Source organism: Talpa occidentalis, unplaced genomic scaffold (genome assembly GCF_014898055.3).
Source record: "Talpa occidentalis isolate TD23 unplaced genomic scaffold, MPIMG_talOcc4v2.1 talOcc4.7, whole genome shotgun sequence".
Lineage (NCBI taxonomy): Eukaryota > Metazoa > Chordata > Mammalia > Eulipotyphla > Talpidae > Talpa > Talpa occidentalis.
In genome coordinates this window covers 132,141,822-132,166,175 of record NW_023605083.1, presented here as the reverse complement: position 1 = coordinate 132,166,175, position 24,354 = coordinate 132,141,822, and the positions used below count along the sequence as shown (strand labels likewise).

At 56.4% G+C, this 24,354-nt stretch overlaps 1 protein-coding gene across 3 annotated transcripts in view; it reads right to left on the bottom strand.

Annotated features, from left to right (window-relative positions):
• The window catches only part of RAB37 (RAB37, member RAS oncogene family), an 88,078-nt gene that overhangs the window by 3,542 nt on the left and 60,182 nt on the right, over positions 1-24,354 (bottom strand). The window contains exons 1-4 of one of the 3 annotated variants that reach the window (XM_037493739.1): positions 8,738-8,759; positions 1,647-1,757; positions 607-648; positions 43-109 (exon numbers count right to left, since the gene is read on the bottom strand). In XM_037493739.1, the coding sequence (XP_037349636.1) occupies positions 43-109; positions 607-648; positions 1,647-1,754 (217 nt within the window). In that variant the 5' untranslated portion in view covers positions 1,755-1,757; positions 8,738-8,759. Of the gene's footprint in view, positions 1-42; positions 110-606; positions 649-1,646; positions 1,758-4,410; positions 4,504-8,737; positions 8,849-24,354 lie in introns of those variants that run through there. The other 2 variants (XM_037493736.1, XM_037493738.1) reach the window with 2 other exon arrangements.

The window sequence follows — 24,354 nt, the reverse complement described above, 5'->3', positions numbered from 1 at the left end:
GGAGGTGGGTCTGCAAGGGGGCTGGGTACATGAGAGACTTACCCTGGGCATCGCGATAATAAGCATGGGTGACGCTACGGAAGCGCTCCTGCCCGGCGGTGTCCCAGATCTGGGAAGAGACAGACAAACACAGACAAACATGAGGCGCTGGGCAGAGGAAACCATGTGGTGTGGGAGAGGCGTGGGGAGGTGGGGCTGTTTCCTTCGCCAGGTTCTCACGGGCTTCTGCCCGCCTGTTCAGCGCTTGGGGGCGGTAGTTACTGAGTTCTCAAGCTCCTCCAGTGCTGCCACCTCTCCTGCAGCCCAGGGGTTGGGGTGTCCGGCCCCCAGGAGCAGAGGAAGCTGGGGAAGCCAGGGAGGAGATGAAGGGGCCTAAGTTGAGCTGCCTTGAGTAGAGGAGAGGGTGCCTGGGAACTGTTATTTTTTTCTGTAATTATCAAACAATCAAAAGCCATTTCCTCTGGGGGGGGCCCCACAGGAAATCACCCCAGGCAGGGGTGGGGGGGTGGGGGGAGCAGGGCCCAGCCTCCTGTGGTTCAGGTGAAGCAGGGGCAGGCTCCTCCGTCCTCCCCTCCTCCCCTTCTCCCCTGCGGCCTTGGGGCTCACCTGCAGCTTCACCCTTACTCCATCCACAGTCACCACCTTGTTCTGGAAGAGAAAAGGGCAGAGGGAGAGATGGGTGTGGAAGGTTGGGAGGCGCAGGGCTCCTGTGCTCTGCTGACATCCTACCCAGCAGTCAACGTCCTGACCTGGCCATTCCCCAGGGCTAAAGGGGGTGTGGGGAGCCCCAGAGATGTCTCCAGCCAGCTTGCCCAGCAGAGACCCTGTGCGCAGAGCCCCCGCTGTGGAGCCCTCTCTCCTCGGGATTCCACTCATCTTCTCACAGCATCTGGGGGGTTGGGGGGGGGTAAGACCCTGCCTGGCTCTCCCCAGGGCTCAGGGTGGCACATCACTGGGCGGATCTGCTCCTTTCCCACTTCCCTCGGCCTCTCTCAGAACCCAGCCCCGTCAGTGACTCCGGAGCCCTTGGACATGAAATTCCACCAGAGTCCCGGGAGCTCACAGGCGGCACCTGCGCCGTCACTTTCCTTGTCCACCTGGAGGGGGGCAGCCGCCTCTGCCCAGTCCACCTGCAAGGCTCATCCTTCTTTCCTGGCCCTCTGGGGTGGGTGGGGCGCAGCCTCCCTGGTGCAGATTTGTAAGGGGGGGCCTCATCCAGGTGCGGGGGAGGGACCCTGGCAGGCTGCTTACTCCCAAACAGCCAGCCCAGGTCTTAAACCTAGTGCGGAGCCGTGCCGCCGGGACTCCAGGGGGCCGGGTGACCTGGCAGCCTCGTCACAGGGGCTGGCCCAGGGGGCAGCGGACCAGGGCGTGTGTCTGCCTAGCTCAGGGGCAGCTGCTGCCCCAGGAGTGGAGCAAAGGAAGACCCGGGATCTTGTTTCGCTTGTGCCACGGCTGGGCAAGGAGTCCTCTGTGTCCAGACTCCTAACCCGCCCCCTCTGGGGTCCCCAGGGGAGCACCCTGGTGCCCCGCGGCAGTGAGTCTCAGCAGCTCCGTGAGCCGGGTGGCCAAGGAGAGGGCAGCTCTCCTGTGCCCGAGCCCTGGCCCGGCTCGCCGCTGGGAGGAGGAGCCTGCAGCCACCTCACCCTGAAGTCTATGCCGACCGTGGCTATGAAGGTTCCGGACAGGAAGGCCCCGTCTTTGAATTGGATCAGGAAACAGGTTTTGCCGACGCCTGAGTCTCCCAGAAGCATCACCTAGGAGATGGGGGCAGAGGCAGTTAATGGGGAGTTGGGCTGAGATGCTGGGGTTCCCGGGAGGGAGGATCTGGAAAGAGGGGCAGAGGGCCGGGGGCCAGGGTGTTGCCTGCACCCTGCCTCTCTGTGCCCCCGGCTCAGCTTACCTCGCAAGCTGCCCCTCTGACCCTGCTCCTCACCCAGCTTCCTGGAAGCCTGCACGGAGAACTCCCCCCAGTAGGTCCCCAAATGTGCTTGGTGGCCCCAGGGAACCACCACTTTTGTGTGGCCAACACTGTGGCCACATTTGCCCTCTCGCTCTGTGTTTATCTCACAAGTTTGCACCTGCGGTGGGCGAGCTGAGGGGGACATGTCAATACCCGGGCAGGGCTTCCGCCGGGGCGTGGACTTGTTTGTTGTTTTGTTTTTGTTTAGAGAAAGAAAGTTTATTAGGGAGAAAAGGAACAGAAATAAAGTGGGGCTCCCCAGCTGGAGGAACCAGGCCGGGTGGCGGGGGGGGGGGGGGGGGGGCAAGGAGGTGGGGAGGGGCGTGTATTTGGGGGAGGGGAGGGGCATTTGCCAAGGCATCGTCTCAAATTACAGTTATTCATTTTTGAGGGGAAGTCACAACAGTTATTTGGAAGTTTCTAAGTTCACCAGAGGGTTGCCTGAAATTGATACTGGAGTGGGGAGCAGTTTTGTCTGAAGTTCTTGCAGCAGAAACCCCCGTGTGGGACAAATGGCTGCATCCTTGGGTCAATGCAGGCCAGGAATGCAGGCGCTGGGGTGGGGGGGAGGGTGTGTCCCCCCCCTTACTGTCTGCCAGTCTCTGCTCCTCTTTCTTGGGGGACCCGTGGGGGGCGGTGGGGGGGAACTCTGTCTAGTCATTTCTCAATCTTCGAGAACAGAGGTCTAGACCTAACGCTGGACTTCCCCACCGGCTGGCTAGATACTTAATGGGTTGAGCAGAGACTGGGTTGGAGTCAATTTTGAGGCACTGACCTTGATAATCCAGCTGTGGTGTGGGGTGCGGGGATGGGGCGCTGAGCAAAGGTGTATGCAGTAGGGGTCCTGACTCATGAGCAGCCTACTGGGGACCCTGGGGAGACTCCCATACCTTTTAGTGGCTTGTTTTCCATGGTGACCAGAAGGGGGGAGCAATAATTTCTTGCAGGCCTCTCTGGAGTCTGTTACTGACTGGAACCAGCAGTGTTGTGTGAGCCACCTAAGACTCAGGGGTGTGCACTGCCTGCCTGTGGCCCGTTCCCACTACTCCAGCCCAAGGAAGAGCTCTCAGCAGGCTCCGCCCAGTCTGCCCTGGTCAGGGGCTTGGGGGGCACTCAGGCTGCTGGACGCCAGGAGCCCAGTGTCTGCAGATGCTGCCTGGTCCAGGGGACAGATGGAGGACCAGGGCTTGGGGGTGTCTCTGCACCGCTCCCTGGCTCCTGGGGCCCAGCACCCCAGGGGGCAGGAGAGAGGAAGGGTAAGCACTGTGTACTTTACAGATCACAGCTGCCTTGAGCAAACCATGCCAGTCACCCACCCAGCCACACAATCCCACCAAACACAAACAACTGCCCAACCTCACCGCCTCCTAGACAAACACCCGGCTGGCTTGTCAGGCGAGGAGGTCAGGCTCTCTACCAGCTGGGGGCTGGCCTCCAGCCCTCCCGCCTCCCCCACCCCAAGGTGGGGTAGGAGGGGGCCCATTTCCTGTCTCCAGCCCACACAGCCCTCCTATCTCAACGGCTCTCGGGGTGACTTGCAAAGTGGCTTCCCCTGAAACAAGGGGTGGGGGTGGAGGCCCCAAATTCTATCAAGAGTGAGCCCCTGAACAGAAAGAGGCGGGGCTCCCTCAAGGTCATGCAGCCTGAGCCAGGACAACCCCCTCACTCATGTACCCCTGAGCCTACAGAGCAAGAGCGGAAGCTCCAGGGCCCCTGGGCACTTCCTCCCGACTCCTGGCACCTGCCTGCTCCAAGGGCAGGGATGGAGGGCAGTGCTCACTGCCACCCCCTCCTGCGTCCCCCAGGACACCCTGCAGCGGGACCAGGCTCCAGAGCTGACTTGCGCTCTGGGGGCGGGGCAGGGAGGTTGTGATGAACCCGAGATCTTTCTCAGGTTCTAAAAATTCCCAGGTGGGTCTGCATCTGGCTAGGAACATCTTCCTGGGAGAAGGTGCCAGGCAGAGGCTGCGGGGGTAGAACGGGAAGGAGCAGGACTTGGGGGGCGGCTGAGGAACGAGAGTTTTCTTCCTAAGAAACTGGATGCCAAGTCTCCGCCGAGAGCTGAGCAGGGAAACGGGCCGGAAGGGCAAGTTGCCCCGCAGCCAGGGGGCGTCCAGGAGGGTGGGCGCTTCCCCACGGAGCAGCCCGGGGCGCGAGGGCTCATCTCGGCCAAGCGCGCAAGGCACCGGGTGGGGGAGCCCCTCTGTTCTCCCACTCGCCTCCCCCGCCCCTGAGGCAGCCCCCTCCCTAGAAGGTGGGGGGGCCCGGGGCTGTCGCGACCCCCCTCCCTGCTCCGGAGTCCGGGCTGTCCAGAAAGGGCTGAGCCCAGCGCAGACGCCGGCAGAAAAGGGCTCTGACCCGGGTCTCCCGCCAAAGGTGGGGGGCGGGGGGGAGTGGCCTTGGGAGCGGCCCGGGAGCCCCCAGCGCAGGGCGCAGCGCCCACCAACCTTGCCCGTGAGGTCGTAGCTCGGACTGCAGGGCGGGGAGCGCTCCGGGGCCTCGCCATCCCGGGTGGCCGCGGCGCCGGGCGTGCCGGTCATGTCCCCGGGCTGGAGGTGAGCTGGGGCCCCGGAGAGCAAGCGGGGTACGGCGCAGAGACGGCCCCGCCCCCGGCTCCACCCCCCCTTCCCCGGCACCGCGGAGGCCGAGCCCCGACAGGCCCCTCCCCCCCGCCGGCCGCCCCGACGGCGCCGCACGAAGCCGCTGTCCCTCCAGGGCGCGCGGGGCCCAGGACAGCGCCCGAGGGGCCCTGAGGAACCCTGACCGGCCACGGGCTTGAAGGCCTGGGCCCCATCCAGCGCCAGGACCCCTCGCGTACCCCACCCAGCTTGGGGCTTGGCTTCCCCCCGGGGCGCCCCGGGGCACCCGCCCGCCGCGCAGGCTCCGGCCTCGCCGGGATGCGCCGACCGCGCTCGACCCGCCGCTGCGCAGTGCGGCCAGCAGGGGGCGCCCGAGCCCGCCCCTCGCCCAGGACGGGTGCCCCAGGGGCGCGGTCTGGGGGAGCAGGACCGCGCCGGGTGGCATTGCCTTTGCTAATGCACCCCGCCCCGAGTCATCTGAGCATAAGTTTGTTCTCCGGCCACGCAGCTCGCTGCACATTTGCATGGCGACTCTGCGGGCTTGGACTTTGACCCCTCTCTTTCTCTTGGATCTCTTGGGCCGCTCCCCAAATGTCCTGCCAAGGGAGAGGCTACGCCAGGCCCAGGGGGTCCCCCCACCCCCCGGACCTGACCGTCTAAACTGGGCGCTTGGGGCAGCAGGGCTGGCCTTACTCACGCGTGGCCCCCGCCCCTAGCACCCAGGTGGCCTTGAATGTTGGGCATCAGATGGACTCGCGAAGCCGGGGGTCATTTTGAGCAGCGTGTCCGGGACATCCCAGGAACCCCGGAGCTCACGGTGACGGGAGGTGAGAGTGTTGGGTTGCCCCAGCAGAGTTCAGGGGCCCCACTGCCTGGGCCAACTATTGAATGACCCTGTCCCCAAATTCCATACAAGCACATTCAGGAGCCCCCAGGACAGGGTGGGGGTCTTAGGACAGGATTGTTGAGGGGTATGTTGGGAGAGGGACTCCTGCACCTCTTTACCTAGGGGATGGGGTTCAGGGCCAGGTGTGGCCCAGCGGGAACTGTCTGCTGCCTCCATCTTGTGAGTTTTGGCATCCGCTGGAGCTGTGTCCGGGAGGTGCGGGCCCTCCTCCCCTCTCCACGGGGCACTCACACGGGGAGCCCCGTCGGCACAGCACCTGCAGATGTGCCTTGTTGCTGCTCTTCGGCTGCCAGAGGTTTTGCTACAGGTAACCCCCAGTCCACAGGCAGCCCGAATGGGACCTCATTTTGTAAGGAGGGTCCTTGCAGATGTGATGGTGTAAGGTGCAGTCGGGGCGGGGGGCATTAATGCAATGCCCTGTGAGAAGAGGGAGAGCCAAGCAGGAGGCCCTGGCCCCAGGGAGACTGGCCGGGTGGGAGCCGGGCAGCCCCCTGCCAGGACAGGCTGGAGCGGCAAGGAAGGACCCTTCCCCAGAGGGAGTGTGGCCCCGGGGCTCCTCCAGGTTGGGCTTCTGACCTCTGGCTGATGCTTGTGCTGTTGGCTCCAAGACCCTGTTTGCCTACTGGTAGGTTTGGAAAGTGTGAACATTCCAGAAGTCACAGAGAAATAAAAACATGGCCTGTGGCGCCGCTGCTGGGACCGGCTGAGGAGAGGAGCTCAGGAGCCAGGGAGAGGGCGGTGCCTGGCTCTCTGCTGTGTGGACCCTCAGCCCTGTGGGTCTGTGGTGGGTTCATGAGCCTCATGAGCCGCCTCCTGTGAGTCAGACATGGAACGGGGCCAGGGAAGCTCAGAGTTGGGGGGTGCAGGAAGGTCCCCAGAGGAAGGAAGCACAACTCACTGACCGAGGGGGCTCCTCAGATGTGAAACCAATGGAGAACCCCCTCCTGGGAGTCCAGGCCTCCTGGTATCCTCTCCACTGCGGTATACACGTGGCGGCTGCCCCATCTCTCCCCACCAGACACACACCCCACATCACATACACACCTTGATCCACACAGTTCATATCACACATATCTCACACCAGACACATACCTCACTCCACACACACCTCACAGTCCTCACACCACACCACACAGAAGGTTCCGTGCTTTATGTACCTCAGATCACGCCACACACACTACCTTGTGTTATGCCATGTGCCCTATGTGCCCTATGGCACACCATAACCACACACACCACAGACACAATGCCTTCCGTGACCACACCCACTTCGGACACTTCACCCCAGACCCTTCTGACCACATTGCAGTTACAGACGCAGCTCACACCCCATCAACACGAACACATCTCAAACACACACCTCACAAAACCCCCGAATGTGCATGCCCCCCTTAGAATAAAGCACCTCCTAAATCACCCTAGTACCTCTCATCACCCCCAAATCCAGAATGCACACACAGCCCACCTACTCGGACACCCCTGCCCTGCACCACAAGTCACCCCCCAAATTCGACACCCTTCCTAGGGCTGTTGAGAGACCAGGAAGGGGCCGCCTGACCTCTAGCAAGCAGGGGGGCCTTCCAGGAGGCTGGAAGAAAACCCCAGAGTGAGGGGAACAGCACAGTTCCCAAGGGGTGTGGGGTCAGGATATGGAGGGGTGGCCAGGGTGGAGGCTGGAGGGGCAAGGCCCTAAACTCAGGTTTCTCTGCGTCAGAAGCTGTGGGTGCCTGTTCAATGTAGATTCCGGGTCCCACAGAATCTGCATTTTGGGCTGACCTCCCCCAGGAGGTTTTCATGGGCCCAAAAGGAGCACTTGCCCTGACTGGTTTCAGTTGCGATGGCCTGCCGACCAGGGGCTTAGACTTGGGGAGACCATGAGCCACTGAAGGTATGAACAGGGCGAGGCTTCTGGAGGGTGAACTTAGCAGAGGTATTTAGGCAAGACTGGAGGATTCAGGGGACATAGAGGCAAGATGTAGCTAGGAAGAGCTGAACTGGGGTAGGAGTGGGGTGGCTGGGTGACCCCGTTGAGGTCAGTACCCCTATAAATCCATCTGCAGGCCTTGGCAGCCGGCTTGATGGGGGCTTGGTTACTAGGCCTCTGCCCAGCCCCGCCCTGCAGCACCAAGCCCAGCTACTCCCTGCTCTGGGCAGCCCCGGGACTGGCCCTCTGGCTTGGACCCTGGGTCTGGGTGTTCCCTCGCAGGTGCTCGTCTGCTCCTCTGAAGCTCTGTCCATCTTGGGCCCTGACTTCCTCACTGTGAATGTGACCCCATGGCAAGCCCAGTTTCTGGGGTTCCCCTCTCTCTTCCCAGCCACCTGGCATGGTGTCCGGCCCTGGGTGTGGCCTCTCAGGCCCTGTGTCCTGCTCCATCCCAGAGCTGGTCTGTGAAACACCCCCACAGCCTAAGGAGCGCCATCTGCTCTTCCCTGTCCTGGATGCTAGGAGGCTGCAGTGGGGCTGGAGGGAGCCCAGTGCCTGCTGCCTGCCACAGTTGGGGGGAAGTGCCCCCTCTCCAAGGCTCTTCCGGAGTCCCAGGTCCCAGAGCACGCCCCTTGGGCCTGACGAACAAGTTGCTACATGAAGCTGGGGAGGAGGGAGGACTTTTCTGCCCGGTGAGTCGAGGGCCATTGAGTAGAGAAAGCCTGAGAACCTCTCCTTAATCTGCGCAGCCCCTCTGGGCTGTGTCCAGGGGCAGCCGGGGGGCTAGAAACTGAACCTGAACTCTTGCCCTACCAGCGCCCAAAGTCTGGGTGACACACTGAGTTGGGACTGTGCATAGACTTTGCAGCTGTCCCTTTGCCTTTCTGGTTTCTTCTCGCCCTGGGAGGTGGGGGTAAGACTTCTGAGTCAAGATATTTCCTTGCTCTCTAGCTTCTAGTTTGTTCAGCCAATGGGCGCCCCAGAAGGAGATGGGGGAGCAGGAGGAGAGCACTGGAGAGGGGTCCAGCTAACTGCCTTGGCTCCTCCCAGGAGGGCCAGCCTAGGTGGCTCCTTCCTCCACCCGAGGTCCAGCCCCTGGCAGCAGCCCCCTCCGCACAGCCTGCTTTGCCCCTGGCTCTGGGGCCTGTCCCTCCTCTCACCTTTTCAGCCTGGGGTGGGATGGAGGCCCTGGAACTACCCAGGGACCTGCTCCATTCCTCCCACTATCCTAACCCCCCACCCACTCCTGAGAGGTCTCCCCGAATGACCCCACAGGACCGTCCACCTGTTCCTGCTGGGGCCCCGGCAGAGCCGCACCAGGGCCCGGAGCCCAGCCCAGCGCCGCGGTGCCGGCCGGTGCTTACTGTGAAGCCGATGCCCACGGTGGCCGAGAAGGAGCCCGGGATGAACTTGCCCTGGTCGAACTGCACCAGCAGAGACGTCTTCCCCACGCCGCTGTCGCCCACCAGGATGGTCTGAAAGGGAGCGACAGAGACAGGTGAGGGCTGTGGTGTGGCTCCTGCTTCCGGGAGTCCTGGGGCCGCAGGAGCGGGTCCTTCTAAACACGCCTGAGGATGCGGGGTGCTGCTGGTGGGGGTAGCACGGTGGGGCCATCCCGGAAAGCGTCTGGACCCAGCTTAAAAAATGAAATGTGGAGCCCGCCTGCCACCCAGCAGCCTGGGGTCCCCCCTCACGACCTTCCTGCTCGTCTCCTTCAGTTGGGGTCCCACCTGCATCCTGGCCTGCCAGGTCTCCCACCTCTCCCACGCCCTTCCTCTCATTGGCGTTGAATCAAATCCCTGAACATTCATTTCCTTTCGGTGTCTGCCTCTGGGAAGACTCGCCGAGCACCGTGAGTCTGAAAACAGTCTGAATGGTAATAATAACAATAATAACAGTAACCACAGCAACCCCCTCCAAAGCACGGGTGTCTGCATGTTAGCCTTGGGAAGAGTCTGCACTCGGGCCCAGAATTCCGAGAGAAGCAGGCTTGGAAGAGGTCACTTCCGTGCTGGGGGGATGAAGGGCGAGAATTAGCTGGAAGTTCAGGTGCTTATTTGAAAGAATATTAGAAGCAACAGGGAAGAAACACACATGTGCCAAAGGTTGGCACCCAGCAGGCCCTCGATGAGAGTGAATGAATGAATGAGCGGGTACAGGCCTTTGTTTCAAGGTGGACAGTAGGCACTTTCCAAAGGCAGGTGTCTGAGGTCTTCCGGAAGGCTTAGGAGGCGCTGACTTTAGCTGGATTTAACAAAACGTGCAGACATGAAAATGTAAAAGCACGAACACTGACAGGACCTCCTTGGATCAGGCCCAGGACACCCCTCTCCCCTCCCCCACCCTGCACATTTGTCTGTGACCACAGCACCGGCTTTGGGTGGGGGGTGAGGTTGTCCACGCCCCCTATGCCTCTTCTTGAACCAAATTCTACTCCATTGTTTTCATTTCCTCCTGCGTTCAGGGGCTCCATTTATCTGCTGTATGCAGTGGCTTTGATGATTTACATCTCAAAAGCTACTTCAACTTCCTCAGGCTTGAACTAGTGCTTTCTCAAGAGAGAATATTCCAGAAGGTGAGGGGTCCCGCCATTCATGTCCACCTCATTCATTTTAGAGGGTCAAACAGATTCTAATTCTTCTTTTATCCTTTTCCTTCCTAGGTGTTCCCATCTCTTCTCTCTTCCTACGAAAACTTTTCCATCTTCTTGGGACATTTTCTGGTGCTGTGGGGACTGGGTCTGGAGTGACAGGACTCAGCTTTTCGGGTCCAGGTCCCTCCTGCCTCTGGGCGGGGGCGGAGCCATGCCCTCATACTAGCCTTAGGGCAGTGAGTGCTGAGTCCACACGCTTTCCCGACCTGACCAGACCTCAGATCCGTTTGCAACCCGTTCACAAATGCTACTGAATTTCCCCCTAAATCTGGAACTTTTCTTAGACCTGACCCAACTCTATCTGTGCTCCTCCCTGAAATGGGGGGCCCAGGGCCAAATGCCCATGAGTCTCTGTGGGCTGTGTTCTCCCCAGGCTCCCCACTGAGCCGTGGCCCTGTCTGGGGGCACAGCCAGGGGCTGTGGCTAGTAGGGTGTGGGCGGAGCTGGGAAGTGAAGGCTGGGTGGCCTCAGCAGGAGGCCCATGCGAGTGGAACTCAGCAGGGTGTGGAGCTTGCAGGAGGGAAAATAGGGAAGCAGCTGTGGTCGGGGGCCCAGGTCAGGGTGGCTGTCCCTGGGTTGCCACATTTTGATTTGGAACTTCTGAGAACCCCGGGTGCAAACTGGGCTTCCGGGTGGTAAGAAGGTGCTTGTCAGGATAGCAGAATCAGAAGCGTTTGGTTGGGTCGTTTCTCGCCTGATTTAGGACATTAGGAGAGTTTGGGAACATTCTTGCTCGCCACCAAGGGGGTTTAGAACAAGGGGACTATTTGTCGTCTAGTCCTCCCTCCATCCTGTGAAACTGCAGGCAGGGGTGTTGGATCTGGACCATGGGGAGGGGCGGGGAGGCAGCAGTTTCTTGCTTCGTTAACTCAGTGTCCAGCTCAGGATCCTGCACTCTTTCATGGGACTACAAGGCGGGGGCTGAGGGAGGGTTGGCATGGGGGGCGGGGGCTTCTTTACAAACTGCTGAAGGACCCTCTGCCTATTGGCTTTTTTTTTCTTAAAGGTTTATTTTTATTTATACAAGAACTGGGGTACAGGCCAGAGGCACGGGAGGGTGAGAGGATTCACCAGAGACAGAGCAGGGAGCAGAACAGGCAGACGGACCGAAGACACTGCTGAGGGGAGCAGCGGGTGTGACAGGAGAGGTCTGCCACGCCATGTGGGAATCTCCCTGGCCAGTGGGAATCAAACCCGCGCTGCAGAGGCTGTGGACAGCTTCACAGAGCTCACTCAACCCGCTGCGCCACCGGGGAGGCCCCCTATTAGCTTTTTCATGTCAGATGAGCAGGATCAGGGGGCAACATCTTCTCTCCTGGCCTTGCCGGCAGGAGGCAGAATGGGAAGCTCCTCGAGCCACCTACCAGCTGTCTCCTGGGACAAGTCACCAGTTCTCTGGACCTTGATTTCTTTATCCAAAGGATGGGGATAACATGGCTTTCCCACTAGATGGGTAGTGAGCGTTCAACATGGTGATTGTATAAACCACAAAGCACAGCACGCTGTGGGTAGAAGGGACGACACAGAGGTGGGTCGAAGGGGAATTGAAAGGGCTTAGGGACACTTGTGATTTATGATTGGTTTTTGGGCTGAGAAGAAGACTCTCTTTGTAGAGCTTATGGGGCTGGGGGAGACTGACAGTGTGGTAAACATAGTTCTTTTTTTTTTTTTTTTTAGATTTATTTATTTATTTATGCAAGCACTGGGTACCGTCAGAAGCGTGGGAGGGTGAGAGAATTCACTAGAGCCAGAGAGGGGAGCAGAGCAGGCAGAAGGACCCAAGTACACTGCTGAGGGGAGCAGCGGGCGGCAGGAGAGGTCTGCGCGCCATGTGGGACCCTCCTCTGGTGGCCGGGGAGCAGCCGGGGATCGAACTGGCGTGGCAGAGGCTGCGGGCCTCTTCGCAACCCAGCGCTCAACCTCTGCGCCACCGGGGAGGCCCTAGTTCATTTGTTTTTTCCTTTTCCATCAATTATGTTTTAAGATTTATTTATGTTATGTTTAAGATTTATTTATTTATGCATACAAGAACTGGGGTACAGGCCAGAGGTGCGGGGGGTGAGAGGAGACCAGAGACAGAGTGGGGAGCAGAACAGGCAGACTGACTGAAATACACTGCTGAGTGGAGCAGTGGGTGAGACAGGAGAGGTCTGCTGCCCCCTGTGGGTAGCTTCCTGGCCGGCCAGAGATCGAACTTATGCAGTGGCTGCAGATAGCTTCAGTGCTGTGCTTAACCCCTTGCGCCACCAGGGAGGCCCCTTTTTCCATCAATTATTTATGGAGCATCTACTATGTGCCATGTGAAGTTTTAGCCACTGGGGATGAAGCCTTCAAGAACCTTCTAACCCAGAAGAAACCCGCCCTTTGCCTCCCTGGTGGCGCAGGGGTTAAAGACAGCACTATCAAGCTATCACCAGCCACTGCAGCACGAGTTGGATCCCCCCCCACCAGGGAGCTACCCACATGGCGTGGCAGACCTCTCCTGGCTCACCCGCTGCTCCCCTCAGCAGCGTATTTCAGTACATCTGCCTGTTCTGCTCCCCACTCTGTCTCTGGTAAATCCTCTCACCCCGCCGTACCTCTGGCCTACACCCCAGTTCTTGTATGCATAAATACATAAATCCTAAAAAAAGAAAGAGGGAATCCGCCCTTTCAGAGGGCGTGCCTCCGTCCAGCCACAAGTAGGGTTCTGGAAAGACTGTATACAGCTTGTGAGTCTAAAGTCCCTGGAGGCATTTCCACCAATAAATTGTGAGCTGGCTCTCCGAAGCCTGACACCATCCTCCTTGAGGATATTGGGCTTCCAGGTCATCTTCTCCCAAGTGGACAGTGTTGTTTGCCATGAAAGTCAGTTGAGCGAGAGCAACATGTGCTCACGCAGCACGGGGTGACTGGCTTATTTCTGGAATGGCCTTTCTTCAGGGCGAAGCACCTTGGTGTTAAAAGTGATTGTCTCAGCGTGGTGAGATTAGAGAACTTTCAGTTGTTTGCTTCATCTGTATTTCACACTTTGTTCTCCTAGAAGGAACAGGTATGGCTTTTGTCGTTTACACCGACTCATGGTTCACAGTCACAGCTGCAGATGGCTCTACTGGTCCTGGGTCTGTTTTGGTCTGAACAACATCGAATTGAGGGGGTGGGGGTTGGGGGAGTGGATGTGGTGGCAGGTGGGCCAGGAGGGGAAGTCACTGGGGGGATCTGAGTGAGCAGAGCCGCGGGGCTGACGCTGCAGAGTGAGGCAGCTTCTCTCTAGGTTTTGTGGGCGAGCTGTCCCGGCTCCGTGGCTCCCAAGTCTAAGTGTCGAATCCCGCGGGGCCTGGGGTCTCAGGAGGGTGCCCTTGCGTGTCGGGGGCCTGCTGGCCGTTGGTGGGGCAGGCTGTGCTCCACGTGTCTGTCAATGCACGGGCGTGCCCCCCTGTTCTCAGGCAGCAGCACAGGTGCCAGCGTGCAAGAGAAGCAGAAGCCGGTGTAGCCCGGGGCTAGGGGCTGGCCCACCGTCACTTCCGTGCACTGTCTTGGGCAACGCAGGTCAGACATCTGCTCCAGACTTGGGGAGAGACGTGAGGGGGTAGGGAAGTCTGGGGAGCAGGTGGGGACACACTCTACTCCTTGACTGAGAGCAACTTGAGTTCACCCCTTGAATCCAAAGTTGGTCTCCAGGTGGGACCATCCCCCACAGGGCTGGTGCTTGGCAGCATTGGGAACCCCTTTCAAGAAAAAGGACCCCAAACTTATAAACACAATATCTGATAAGGGGCTCTCTGGGGAGCTAGCACTAAAGCCCCTCCTCTTCCTCACTTTCACCAAGAAGAGGGACTCGAAGAAGCCCCCCTGAGCAGGCCTGAGAAGGGTAGCCCAGCCGGGAGGGGCCCGGGTCTGGGTAATGGTCTCTGGTGCAGATCAAGTCTGGCCAGAAGTGGTTCCTGTTGCTTCCTTCCTGAGAGACTTAGTGCCTCTTTCTCTTCAACTCCACCTGGTTTGCACCCCAGTCTGTAATTTCAGTGCCTCGGGCAAAGGTCACAGGGACCGGCGCCTCCTGAGCGGGAGAGACCATCAAAACCAGCGCCTCCGAGGCAGGCGAACTTCTGCCCATGAACACACCAGCTTCTGAAAAATTGTGGTTTTCCAGTTTCAAGTGGCCAAGAGAAGTGGCTCCAGCAAATCTCTGTTCCTCATAACCACGGGAACCTGAGGGACGTAGTGAAACTCGCGATGTGCACAGGCGTGTACACACGGCACCAGCACGCACACTGCAATCCATGTGCAGCGCACACATGTGCCCACATGTGTCCACACGCTCACAGGAACACACCACACATGTGCTCACACTCGTGCAGCATACACCCCTGCTGCAGGGCCCTCGCGGGGCGCCTCCTCTCCCTTCCGTCACAGAGCGGGACCTGGCAGCCCCATGCAGAAGTCAGTGGCCAAGCCGGGTTGAGAGCCCAGTAGGTCTGTGGGGACACAGGTCCCCCAAGAGCCTGGCTCTCCTGCACTCCCCACCCCCAGGCCCTTGGTTAGAGGAGCCGTCTGGCCACCACACATGACCACTTGGTTAATTCTCTGTTCTTGATTCAAAGGGGTGTCCAGGAGACCCCCCCACCCCGAGAGTCAGGCCACAGGCAGAAATGTGAGCAGCTCAGAGCCACTTAATCCCCACAACCCACAAAATAGCTGTCCCCTCGTTTTTCAGGGCTGCCCGGTCCTGCTTAATTTCCTTGGTCACTTTCCCCAGAAGCCGTGGTATTCCTGGCCCTGTTTGCTGAGGCCCGAGGCCTTGTGGGGCAGTGGGAGCCGCAGAGCTGATTAGGTTCTCACCCTAGACACTTGATTTGACTAGGGCTGGAGCTATGTAAAGGAAGGGCCCTCGCTGGCCACATCATGGAAAATCCCAGGCTGGCGGAGCTGGGCTTTTCCAGGCCAATGACCTCGTGCCCACTGTTCCTTCCCGCTGCGGGATTCGGGGGCTGTCTCTCCCGGGCTCCCTCCTCAGGACTGTCTCTCCTGGGCTCCCTGCCCAGGACCTTACCTGGTACGTATGGCACAGCGAAAGTGGCTTAGAGGCAAAATAAGAGACCCATTTTTTGACCCCTTTGTTCTACCCAGGGGCTTGCTGGGACCTTGGCGGTGGCGGGGGGACACCGGAGAAGGGCCCAAGGCCAGGCTAAAGGGGAGTGGCCAGAGCTAAGCTGGTGTGCTGGTGTCTCCTCTCGTCTTTATTTTAACAGTTATTATGAGGTGGGAAGTGAGTTATTATGAGGTGGGAAGTGGTTTCTTCAGGAAGAAGCCCCTGATGGAATCGATGTTTCTGGAGGATTCTGGCTGGTGGCTATGGCCTCGGCCTCTCTCTGATGGGCTGGGACAGGCCAATAAGAGTTTCCAGCATGTTCTAGGCACAGGTGTCTCTTGCTCACGGAGCCAGGTGTCCCGGCTGGCATCGCCACAACTTTGAACCTCTTTCTTTGTGGCCTGGGTTTGGAGATCCCCTCAGCCTCTTCATTTCAGTGTTGGGTAGGATCTTCCCCTCAGCTCTTTGACTTTGGCCCCCAGCCACCCTCGTGAGAGTTGACCTCCTGACCCAGATGCCCAAGAATCTGGCTGTATCTGAACGTCCAGGTGTAGAGCCCTGGATAGTGGCTCTCCAAGGCCTCTCCACAGTCTCCCCACCAGGGGAGAGAGACTGAATAGAGTTGGCCAGGCCCAGGGAGTTGTGTTTGCAAATTTCCACAAAGGAAGTGTAGAGTTCTCTTTTCTGAAACTCGGAGAGGCTCCAGACTGGCAGCTGTTTCGTAGAAGCTCATCAAGGCTCGCTGCGAGTCTGGGCATCTCGAGCTGTTTTGAAATTTTGCCCATTCCACCTCCTTCCTCTTTTAGTCTTATTCACGATGGGAAGTGGCCGAAGGAGGAAGCGCGAGAGTGATAGTGAGCGAGCGAGAGCAGAGGGCTGGGGGATGAGGTCGCCCGCTCTGTAGTTTGCTCTTGATGACAGGCTGACCCAGGGGCACTGGTGGGCAGAAGATGCACCTGTTGTGGCTCGTCCCTCTCCTTTTTGGGATCTCAGGTGAGCAGGGGCCTGGGTCTGAATTGGAGGGAAAAAACTTGTTGGGCAAGAGGAGGTAGAAAAGGAGGGACCCAACCAGGTGTCCTGCTGAGAAGCCGACCCCATTTCTAAGAGGGTCCTCCAAAGAGTGAGCCCCTGAGCTTCCCCCAGTCCACCCCTCACCTGTGTTTCGGTGCCCCACAGGGCCAAGGCAGCCATGTGCAGTAATGAGCCCAGTGCAAGGGCAGCTCCTGAATGCCCAGGGGCTGGTAATTCAAAATAGGCAGGCAGACAGGGCCCCTGGGCAGGCAGACAGGGCTCCTGGGCAGGCAGACAGGGCCCCTGGGCAGGCAGGCAGGGCCCCTGGACAGGCAGACAGGGCCCCTGGGCAGGCAGGCAGGGCCCCTGGGCAAGCAGGCAGGGCCCCCAGGGAAGGCAGACAGGGTCCCTGGGCAGGCAGGCAGGCCCCCAGGCAGGCAGGCGCAGGGGGCCTGAGGCCCAGGAGAGCTGGCCCACCTCTTCCTGTCCCGTTGTCCTCAGTGTGTGTTGTGAGACAGGGGAGATTTTGGAAAAAGGGTGGCGGAAGGGGAGCAGGGAGTTTGCCAGACATAGAGGGAGAGGTGATTCAAGGCATTTCGGAAAGGAAAGTAGAGGTTGCTGAGGGATGGGAAAGATCAAAGGCGGGAAGCTTGCTCCAGACACAGGGACAGGAGCAGGGAGATGTGGGCAGAGACAGCTGAAGTCACCTTGAAGCTGATGGTCCCATTCTGGTTAAAAAATAAGGGGATTTCCTGGACATGGGGTATTGGAGAGTTGGGTTTGGCTCAGTGTTTGGGTTTCTTCTCTCTCTAGTGTCCCTCCCTCCTGATCTCACCTGCTTTCTTGACTTTAAAAACCACCTCTAGACAGCTGACTCCCGATTTTGTTTCCTAGCTTGGACATTCCCCTGCACTCCAGAATTTTCGATTCATTCTACTTGGGTACACAGATCGACATTTTCTTTTCTTTTTTTTTTTTTAATTATTTATTTATGCATACAGGAACTGGGGTACAGGCCAGAGGTGTGGGGGGTGAGAGGATTCACCAGAGACAGAGTGGGGAGCAGAACAGGCAGATGTACTGAAACACACTGCTGAGGGGAGCAGCAGGGAGACAAGAGAGGTCTGCTGCGCCATGTGGGTAACCTCTCTGGTTGGGGATTGAACTTGTGCTGTAGTGGCTGTGGATAGCTACACAGTGCTGTGCGTAACCCCTTATGCCACCAGGGAAGCCCCAGATTGACTTTTTTTTAAAAGATTTTATTTATTTTTATGCAAGAACTGGGGTACAGGCCAGATGCGTAGGAGAGTGTGAGGATTCACCAGAGTCAGAGTGGACAGCAGAACAGGCAGACTGACGAAATACACTGCTGAGGGGGGCAGTGGGTGAGACAGGAGAGGTCTGCTGCGCCATGTGGGGTTCTCACTGGCCGGCTGGGATCGGACCTGTGCTGCAGAGGCTGCGGACAGCTTCACAGTGCAGCGCTCAACCGCCTGCGCCACCAGGGAGGCCCCAGATTGACATTTGCAATGGAACCAGATCACCTCTTTCCCCTCCAAATTTTTTTCCTCATCTTTTTCTGTGCTCAGGCAAAACCTGGGGCAGCCATCTCTTCTCTCATACCCCCTCATGATCCTCTGAAAATAAAAGGCAGATCCCATCTCTCCACTCATCAGAAACCTCCAGCGACCTCTCAACCTACTCCGAGTAGAAATCCAAGGTTACCAGGTCAAGGTTACCAGGTGCTCAACTTCTGGACCTCCCGCCACCCCAGATCTCTGCCCCCCTTAACTCAAACCACTCCAGCTGCACTGGCCCCTTAAATATCCTGGAAACATACACCTGCCTCAAGGCCTTTGCACTTGCTGCTCTCTCTGCCCTGAATGCTCTTTCCCAGACAGCCACAGGCTCCAGTCCCTCCTTGGTGTTTTTGTATATCACTGAGGCCTTTCATTGGTGACCCTGATTAGAACAGCAATTCCTATGCATTGTTTTTCTCCATTGTCTGTCTCCTTCCTTTCCCCACTTTGACAGAATGTAAGCTTCTGCAGAGAAGGGACTTTTGCAACTGCCAACACACCCAGATCCAGATGAGACAGTATTAGCTAAATGAGTGGCTGTATCCAATGGAGAAGGGACAAGGTGATTCTCTAACCCACGCTCTGGGAGAGCCCCACACTGTCTACTTTCATAGAACTGGACAATCGAGACTTAGCAGACACTGGAGAGGGCATACACTGGCGCCGGTGCTTTGGGCAACAGTTAGACGCTCTTCAACACAATCAGCGTGGTCACTACCGGCCCAGCAGTTCCACTCCTAGGCATACGCCCAAGGAAAACTGCAAGTTCATGTAAGACCTTGTACTGAAATGTTCCCCTTTGATGTTTGCAATGGTCATGATTTTCACAGCCCACATTATTCACTATAGCTAAAAAGTAGAGACCCCTAAATATGGAGAAATCGAATGTGGCATATCCATGCCATGGAATATTACCCAGCCATAAAATGGGATGAACCTTGAGGACACTGTGCAAAGGGAGAGAATCCAGACACAAAAGGTCATGGGTTGTACGGTTCAGGAGATGTGAGTCCATAGAAATAGAAAATAGGTTGGTGTTTGCAAAGGCCAGGGAGGACAGGGTAAGGAGAGTGACGGTGATGCGTGTGGGGTTTCTTTTCAGGGTTATGAAAATGTTCTGGAATTAGCTAGTAGTGATGTTTGCATGGTTTTTGAATGTACTGAATACCGCTGAGTTGTACACTTTAAAAGGGTGAATTGTTTTTTTCTATAATTTTTTTAAATATTTATTTATTCATTTATACAAGCACTAGGTACAGTCAGAAGGGCGGGAGGGTGAGAGTATTCACCAGAGACAGAGTGGGGAACAGAACAGGCAGACTGACGAAGTACACTGCTGAGGGGAGCAGGGGGCGAGACAGGAGAGGTCTGAGCGCCACGTGGGATCCTTGCTGGTGGCTGGGGATTGAACTGGCGCTGCAGAGGCTGTGGGTAGCTTCACAGCCCCGCACTCAACTGCTGCGCGCCATCGGGGGAGGCCCTGAAAGGGTGAATTGTAATGGAATGTGGATGACATCTCAATAGGAAAACAATTGAGAAGCTGAGAGAACAGGGAGCAGAAGAGTTCCGAGGTAGCATTTGGCAAGTGGGTGACGTGCAGGCTCTGGAAAGGGGTATTTGCAGCCACCCAAAACCCTTGATGGTCTGTGACTCTTTAACATGGTCTGACTCGATCCAGCGGCCACAGAAATGGAAGCTACTGCTAAGGCGTGGTATGTGCTGCGAGGGAAGCCAAGCTTGGTCCAGGGAGACTTGAGGGCATCGGGAGCACTTAAGAGAGGGCAGTGAGAGGAGCTCTCTGAGGGAGGAGGCGCCGGGCTGGGCCCCCAAGCTGTGAGACTGTGAGATTGGGAATGGCTTTCCAGGCCCGGGAGCCACGCGCCCAGAATCGGTTGTGGAAACAAACTTGGCTGAAGTGCGTCTGGGGAAGAGAAAGACTGTGTGGCTTCCCTCCGGCTGGGAGGATGGTGTCCTCTTTTTGGGGAAAAGGTTTTAGGGAAGGAAAGTGACTAGTCCAGGACCACAAGGCTGGAGAAAGCAGAGCTGAGGGTGGGGGTGTGGGGATATGGGGGGTGGTGGTTCCATCCACCCTCTCACCGCCTAAGGCCACCAGTTGTTGACATTTGACTGATTTCCTTTTACATTCTTCCCCCCCATGAATATTTTACAAGTTAGTGAAGAGCATCCTGTGCATGAGATTTTCTCTCTTCCCTTGGTCTGAAGACCTCCCACGTGGTGAAACACATTTCTGAGTGTGATGACACTCCCGCTGTCTGCACTACATTTCATCGTGTGCTAGTGCCCCACTCGGGCAGACTGTCCCGTGCTTCCTCTGTGCTTGTGAATATGGACACTTGTGTGGCGAGTCTCTGTGCACGCATTTTCATTAACCTCTCAGATTGTTGCCCGAGGACCCAGCTTAGAAATACAATCACTGGAGCAGAGGGCACGACGGCTGGGCACCTGCCAGGCTCTTACCCTTCCTGTAACGGGTGAGGCGGGCACGATCCCACCGCCCTTCTCACTGCGCCCTTCCCCTCATCCTGTCAGCGCGACGTCAGCTACAAAAACCGTTGGCTCGATATGTGACCATCACATCACTGCCAACCGACTTTACTTGCTAAATTATTTGGATTTACCACTGAATTTTGTGGTCCACTTGGCTTGGCCTCCCCAATTTTCCTAATGGGGTCAGAGCAAGAGAAAGGATGTTCATTTGTTTTTGCATCATGTCTTTAAAACGTATTGTCTGTTAATATTAAGTTTAGAAAATTCTTTCTTTCATCCGGGGATTTTATAAAGATTCACTTCTATTTTCTTCCAGTTTAAAAAATGATTTGCTATTTTATGGGGCTCTCTGAATCTCCCTGGACTCATGAAAACGGAACAGCTGAGGGGTTCAGGACCCACAATATCTACGCCTGACCCTTCTTTCCTTCCTGCTTATCTAATTAAATCTCTGGTCTCTGTGAGATAATGAAATAGACCAGGTTTGCTCTGAGGCTGGTGACTGTTCTATTGTGTGTTTATCTCACCTTGCTAGATCACCAAGTTTTCCTTATGAGGGTTTGATGCTGTTTTAATACCTGTCAAGGGAAATCCTTCCTCATGACTCGACTTTAAAACGTTAAAAGTGGGCCTCCCTGCCTGTTCTGCTCCCCACTCTGTCTCTGGTGAGTCCTCTCACAACCCACCTCCCCCACACCTCTGGCCTGTGCCCAAGTTCTTGAATGCATAAATAAAAATCTTAAAAAAAAAAATTGTGCAGGCGAGCTGCGTGGAAGAGACTTGCGCATCCATCCAAACTTCTGCATCTACGACTTTTATTTGTCCAGTTTATGTTGCAGTTCAGCAAAGACCCTTGACAGCGCGACTCCCAAGAAAGTGACCTTATCCGCCACTGCCCTTAACCGGTAAGGGCAGTGCAGCCAATTGTGTAATTTAACCCTGAAGTGAGAAACCCTCACTGATGCACACTTTGCTACTGCAAATAGTATGACCAACCTTAAGATCAGTTTTTGAGTTAAGACAAGCGAGAATGACAGAGCAGCTGCCCAGTTTCTCATCAAAATGCAGAAAAGATGCTTCTGGAATATAGTAAAGAGCTAGAGCTGCTGTGTGAGGAACGACAGGTCACTTACATCATTTGACCAAACAGTTGAAAATGGAAAAACTGCCTTCTGCACCAACAAAATGTGAGGACTGGAGGGCCTCCCCGGTGGCGCAGCGGTTGAGCGCTGGGTTGCGAAGCTGCCCGCAGCCTCTGCAGCGCGGGTTCAATCCCCGGCTGCTCCCCGGTCACCAGAGGAGGGTCCCACATAGTGCGCAAATCTCTCCTGCTGCCCGCTGCTCCCCTCGCAGTGTACTTCGTCAGTCTACCTGCTCTGCTCTGCTCTCTGCTCTGCCTCTGATGAATCCTCTCACCCTCCCGTGCTTCTGACTGTACCCAGTGCTTGTATAAATAAATGAAATAAAAAAAAAATCTTTAAAAAAAAATGTGAGGACTGGAAAATCACCATTATGGGGAGGAGCGGAAACAGCCCCTCTTTCACATGAGGCCCACAGCCCGTTGTTAGCAACTTCTGACGACCTTTGGGGCATGGACAGGAAGGAGTGTCACCTAAAAGTCCCATTGGCCAAGAGCTTGTTCACACCAAGGACCGCCAGCTCACCCTCACCAGCCCTATGTGGATGGTGACAGCAGGGAGACCACTGGAGACTGAGCCCTACACTCTGGGCTCCCCAACATGCCTTGCTCCATAGCGCGTGGGCTCTGGACCCCAGGCTTGGAGCCTGCTCCCTCGAGGCGGGGGGTCTTCCCCGCAGACCCCGTGCCCTGCCCCAGGACCATGCCCTGTGCTCCGGCCTGGCCACCCACCCACCTTCTCTTCACCAGAGCCCTGCAGACACGGCTGGCAGGACCCCCCCACCCCACGCCACTCAGCGTCCATAGAGGGGCTCACCCAGGAGGGCTGCTGTGGGATGATGAGCCCCTTTATAGAAACAAAACAACCCAAAAAGCGTAACAGTGCCTATGATCCAGATGTGTAACTTTAATAGACAAAAACTTTAATTATAAACGGTGACTGTAATCACAAACTTTATGCTAATACTCCACAAAATAGAGAGCACCTGGGAAAAATAAAACAAAGCAATTGAATTGATTCAAGAACAGTAAAAAATATGAATAGTCCATATTCATGGAGAAAAATTTTTAAGTAAACAAAGAATTTGCCCCAACAATGAACTTGCCATATAAAGTTATAGTTTTTTAAGATTCTAGAAAAACAAAAATTCCTTTGCTCTATTTCTTTTTTTTTTTTTAATTTTAAAAAAAATTATTTATTCATGCATACAAGAACCGGGGTATAGGCCTGATGTGCGGGAGGGTGAGAGGATTCACCAGAGACAGAGCGGTGAGCAGAACTGGCAGACTGACAAAATACACTGCTGAGGGGAGCAGTGGGCGAGACAGACAGGAGAGATCTGTCGCACCATGTGGGATTCTTGCCGGCCAGATGGGGTTGAAGCTGCGCTGCATGGGCTGCGGACAGCTTCACAGTGCGGCGCTCAACCCGCTGCGCCACTAGGGGAGGCCCCTCTATTTATTTTCTGATATCAGAGCATAAAAGGTAGAAATTTACCAGATTAATTAGGTGAAATGAGCGTATCTCTAATATCAAATCTTGACAAGGACAGGACAGGAATTTAAGACAAGAACCTTGTTTATGGGGCCTCCCCGGTGGCGCAGCGGTTGAGCTCTGGGTTGGGAAGCTGCCTGCAGCCTCTGCAGCACCGGTTTGATCCCCGGCTGCCGGGTGAGGGTGCCACATGGCGCGCAGACCTCTCCTGCCGCCTGCTGCTCTCCGCAGCAGTGTACCTCGTCAGTCTGCCTGCTCTGCTCTCCGCTCTGGTGAATTCTCTCACCCTCCCGCACTTCTGACTGTACCCAGCGCTTGTATAAATAAATAAATAATTTTTTTTTTTAAAAAGAACCTTGTTTATGAATATAGATGTGGAGTTGAGCCCTGATGTCCAAGTTCAGCTGCAAACAGGATATCATTATTATTTCTAATTAAGCCCACATTTTAAAATTGAGCCCGATTCCGATTCCATACACAATCCAGATTCCTGGCTACTCCAGAGAAGTTAAAAGATCTGAAACCATGGAGCCAGGCTCTTGTCTGAGGACAGTGCCGAGGTGGGATGGGGGCCCTGCCTCTGCTGGGGGGTCTCTCCCCGGGTCTTACAAGAGGCCTAGAAGTCAGTCACCACTTTTCATCAATTTTGAAGTGTTTATCTTACAGTAAAGAGACAATATCCTCTATCCTGAATCTTTCAAAGGCAAGAAAATTAAAGGAAGAACAAGAACATATAAAAAAATGCTGCTACATTCTGTAACATCTGCCTTGCTATAAAACTATAGTGTTCCAGACAGAAGGGGTTGGCAGGTCCTTCCTGGTAGTGCAGGGGTTAAAGAGAGCACTATCAAGTTACAGGCAACCACTACCACACAAGTGCTATCCCCAGCCAGGGAGCTGACCCACCTGGCGCAGCAGACCTCTCCGATCTTGCTGGCTACTCCCCTCAGCAGTGTATTTCAGTACATTTGCCTGTTCTGCTCCCCACTCTGTCTCTGGTGAATCCTCTCACCCCCCACACCTCTCGCCTGTACCCCAGCTCTTGTATGCATAAATAAATACATCTTTAAAAAAAAGACAGAAGGGGTTGGCATAAGGATAGACAAATGAATCGATGCAACAGAGTCCTAAAAAACATAAGTAACTTACATATTTATTTTTTGATAAAGGAATCAAAACAATTCAGTGGGAACATGCCTCTGTGTGACATGGACCCACAGCTCTTGTGGCCACTGAGCACCACAATTTGGTGTCATCTAAGGTGATGGGTTCCCAGGGAACCCCTAGGAGCTCAGAGCCACGGGGGCACCCCCACTCCAGGGATGCAGGGGCATCAGCTGCACCCACCAGGCCCTGGTGCGGAGTGGGCACAGGCCTCTTCTGGGGAGGCGGGTCCTCTGGGATTTGCTGCCCACCAGCAGGAACAACACAGGGTTGTTGCAAAGGGGCCTCCCTGGGGACATAGATTCATTGGCAATGGGGGTGTGTGTGTGAATCTGGGGACTGTCATTGCTCAGGGCCAGCATCT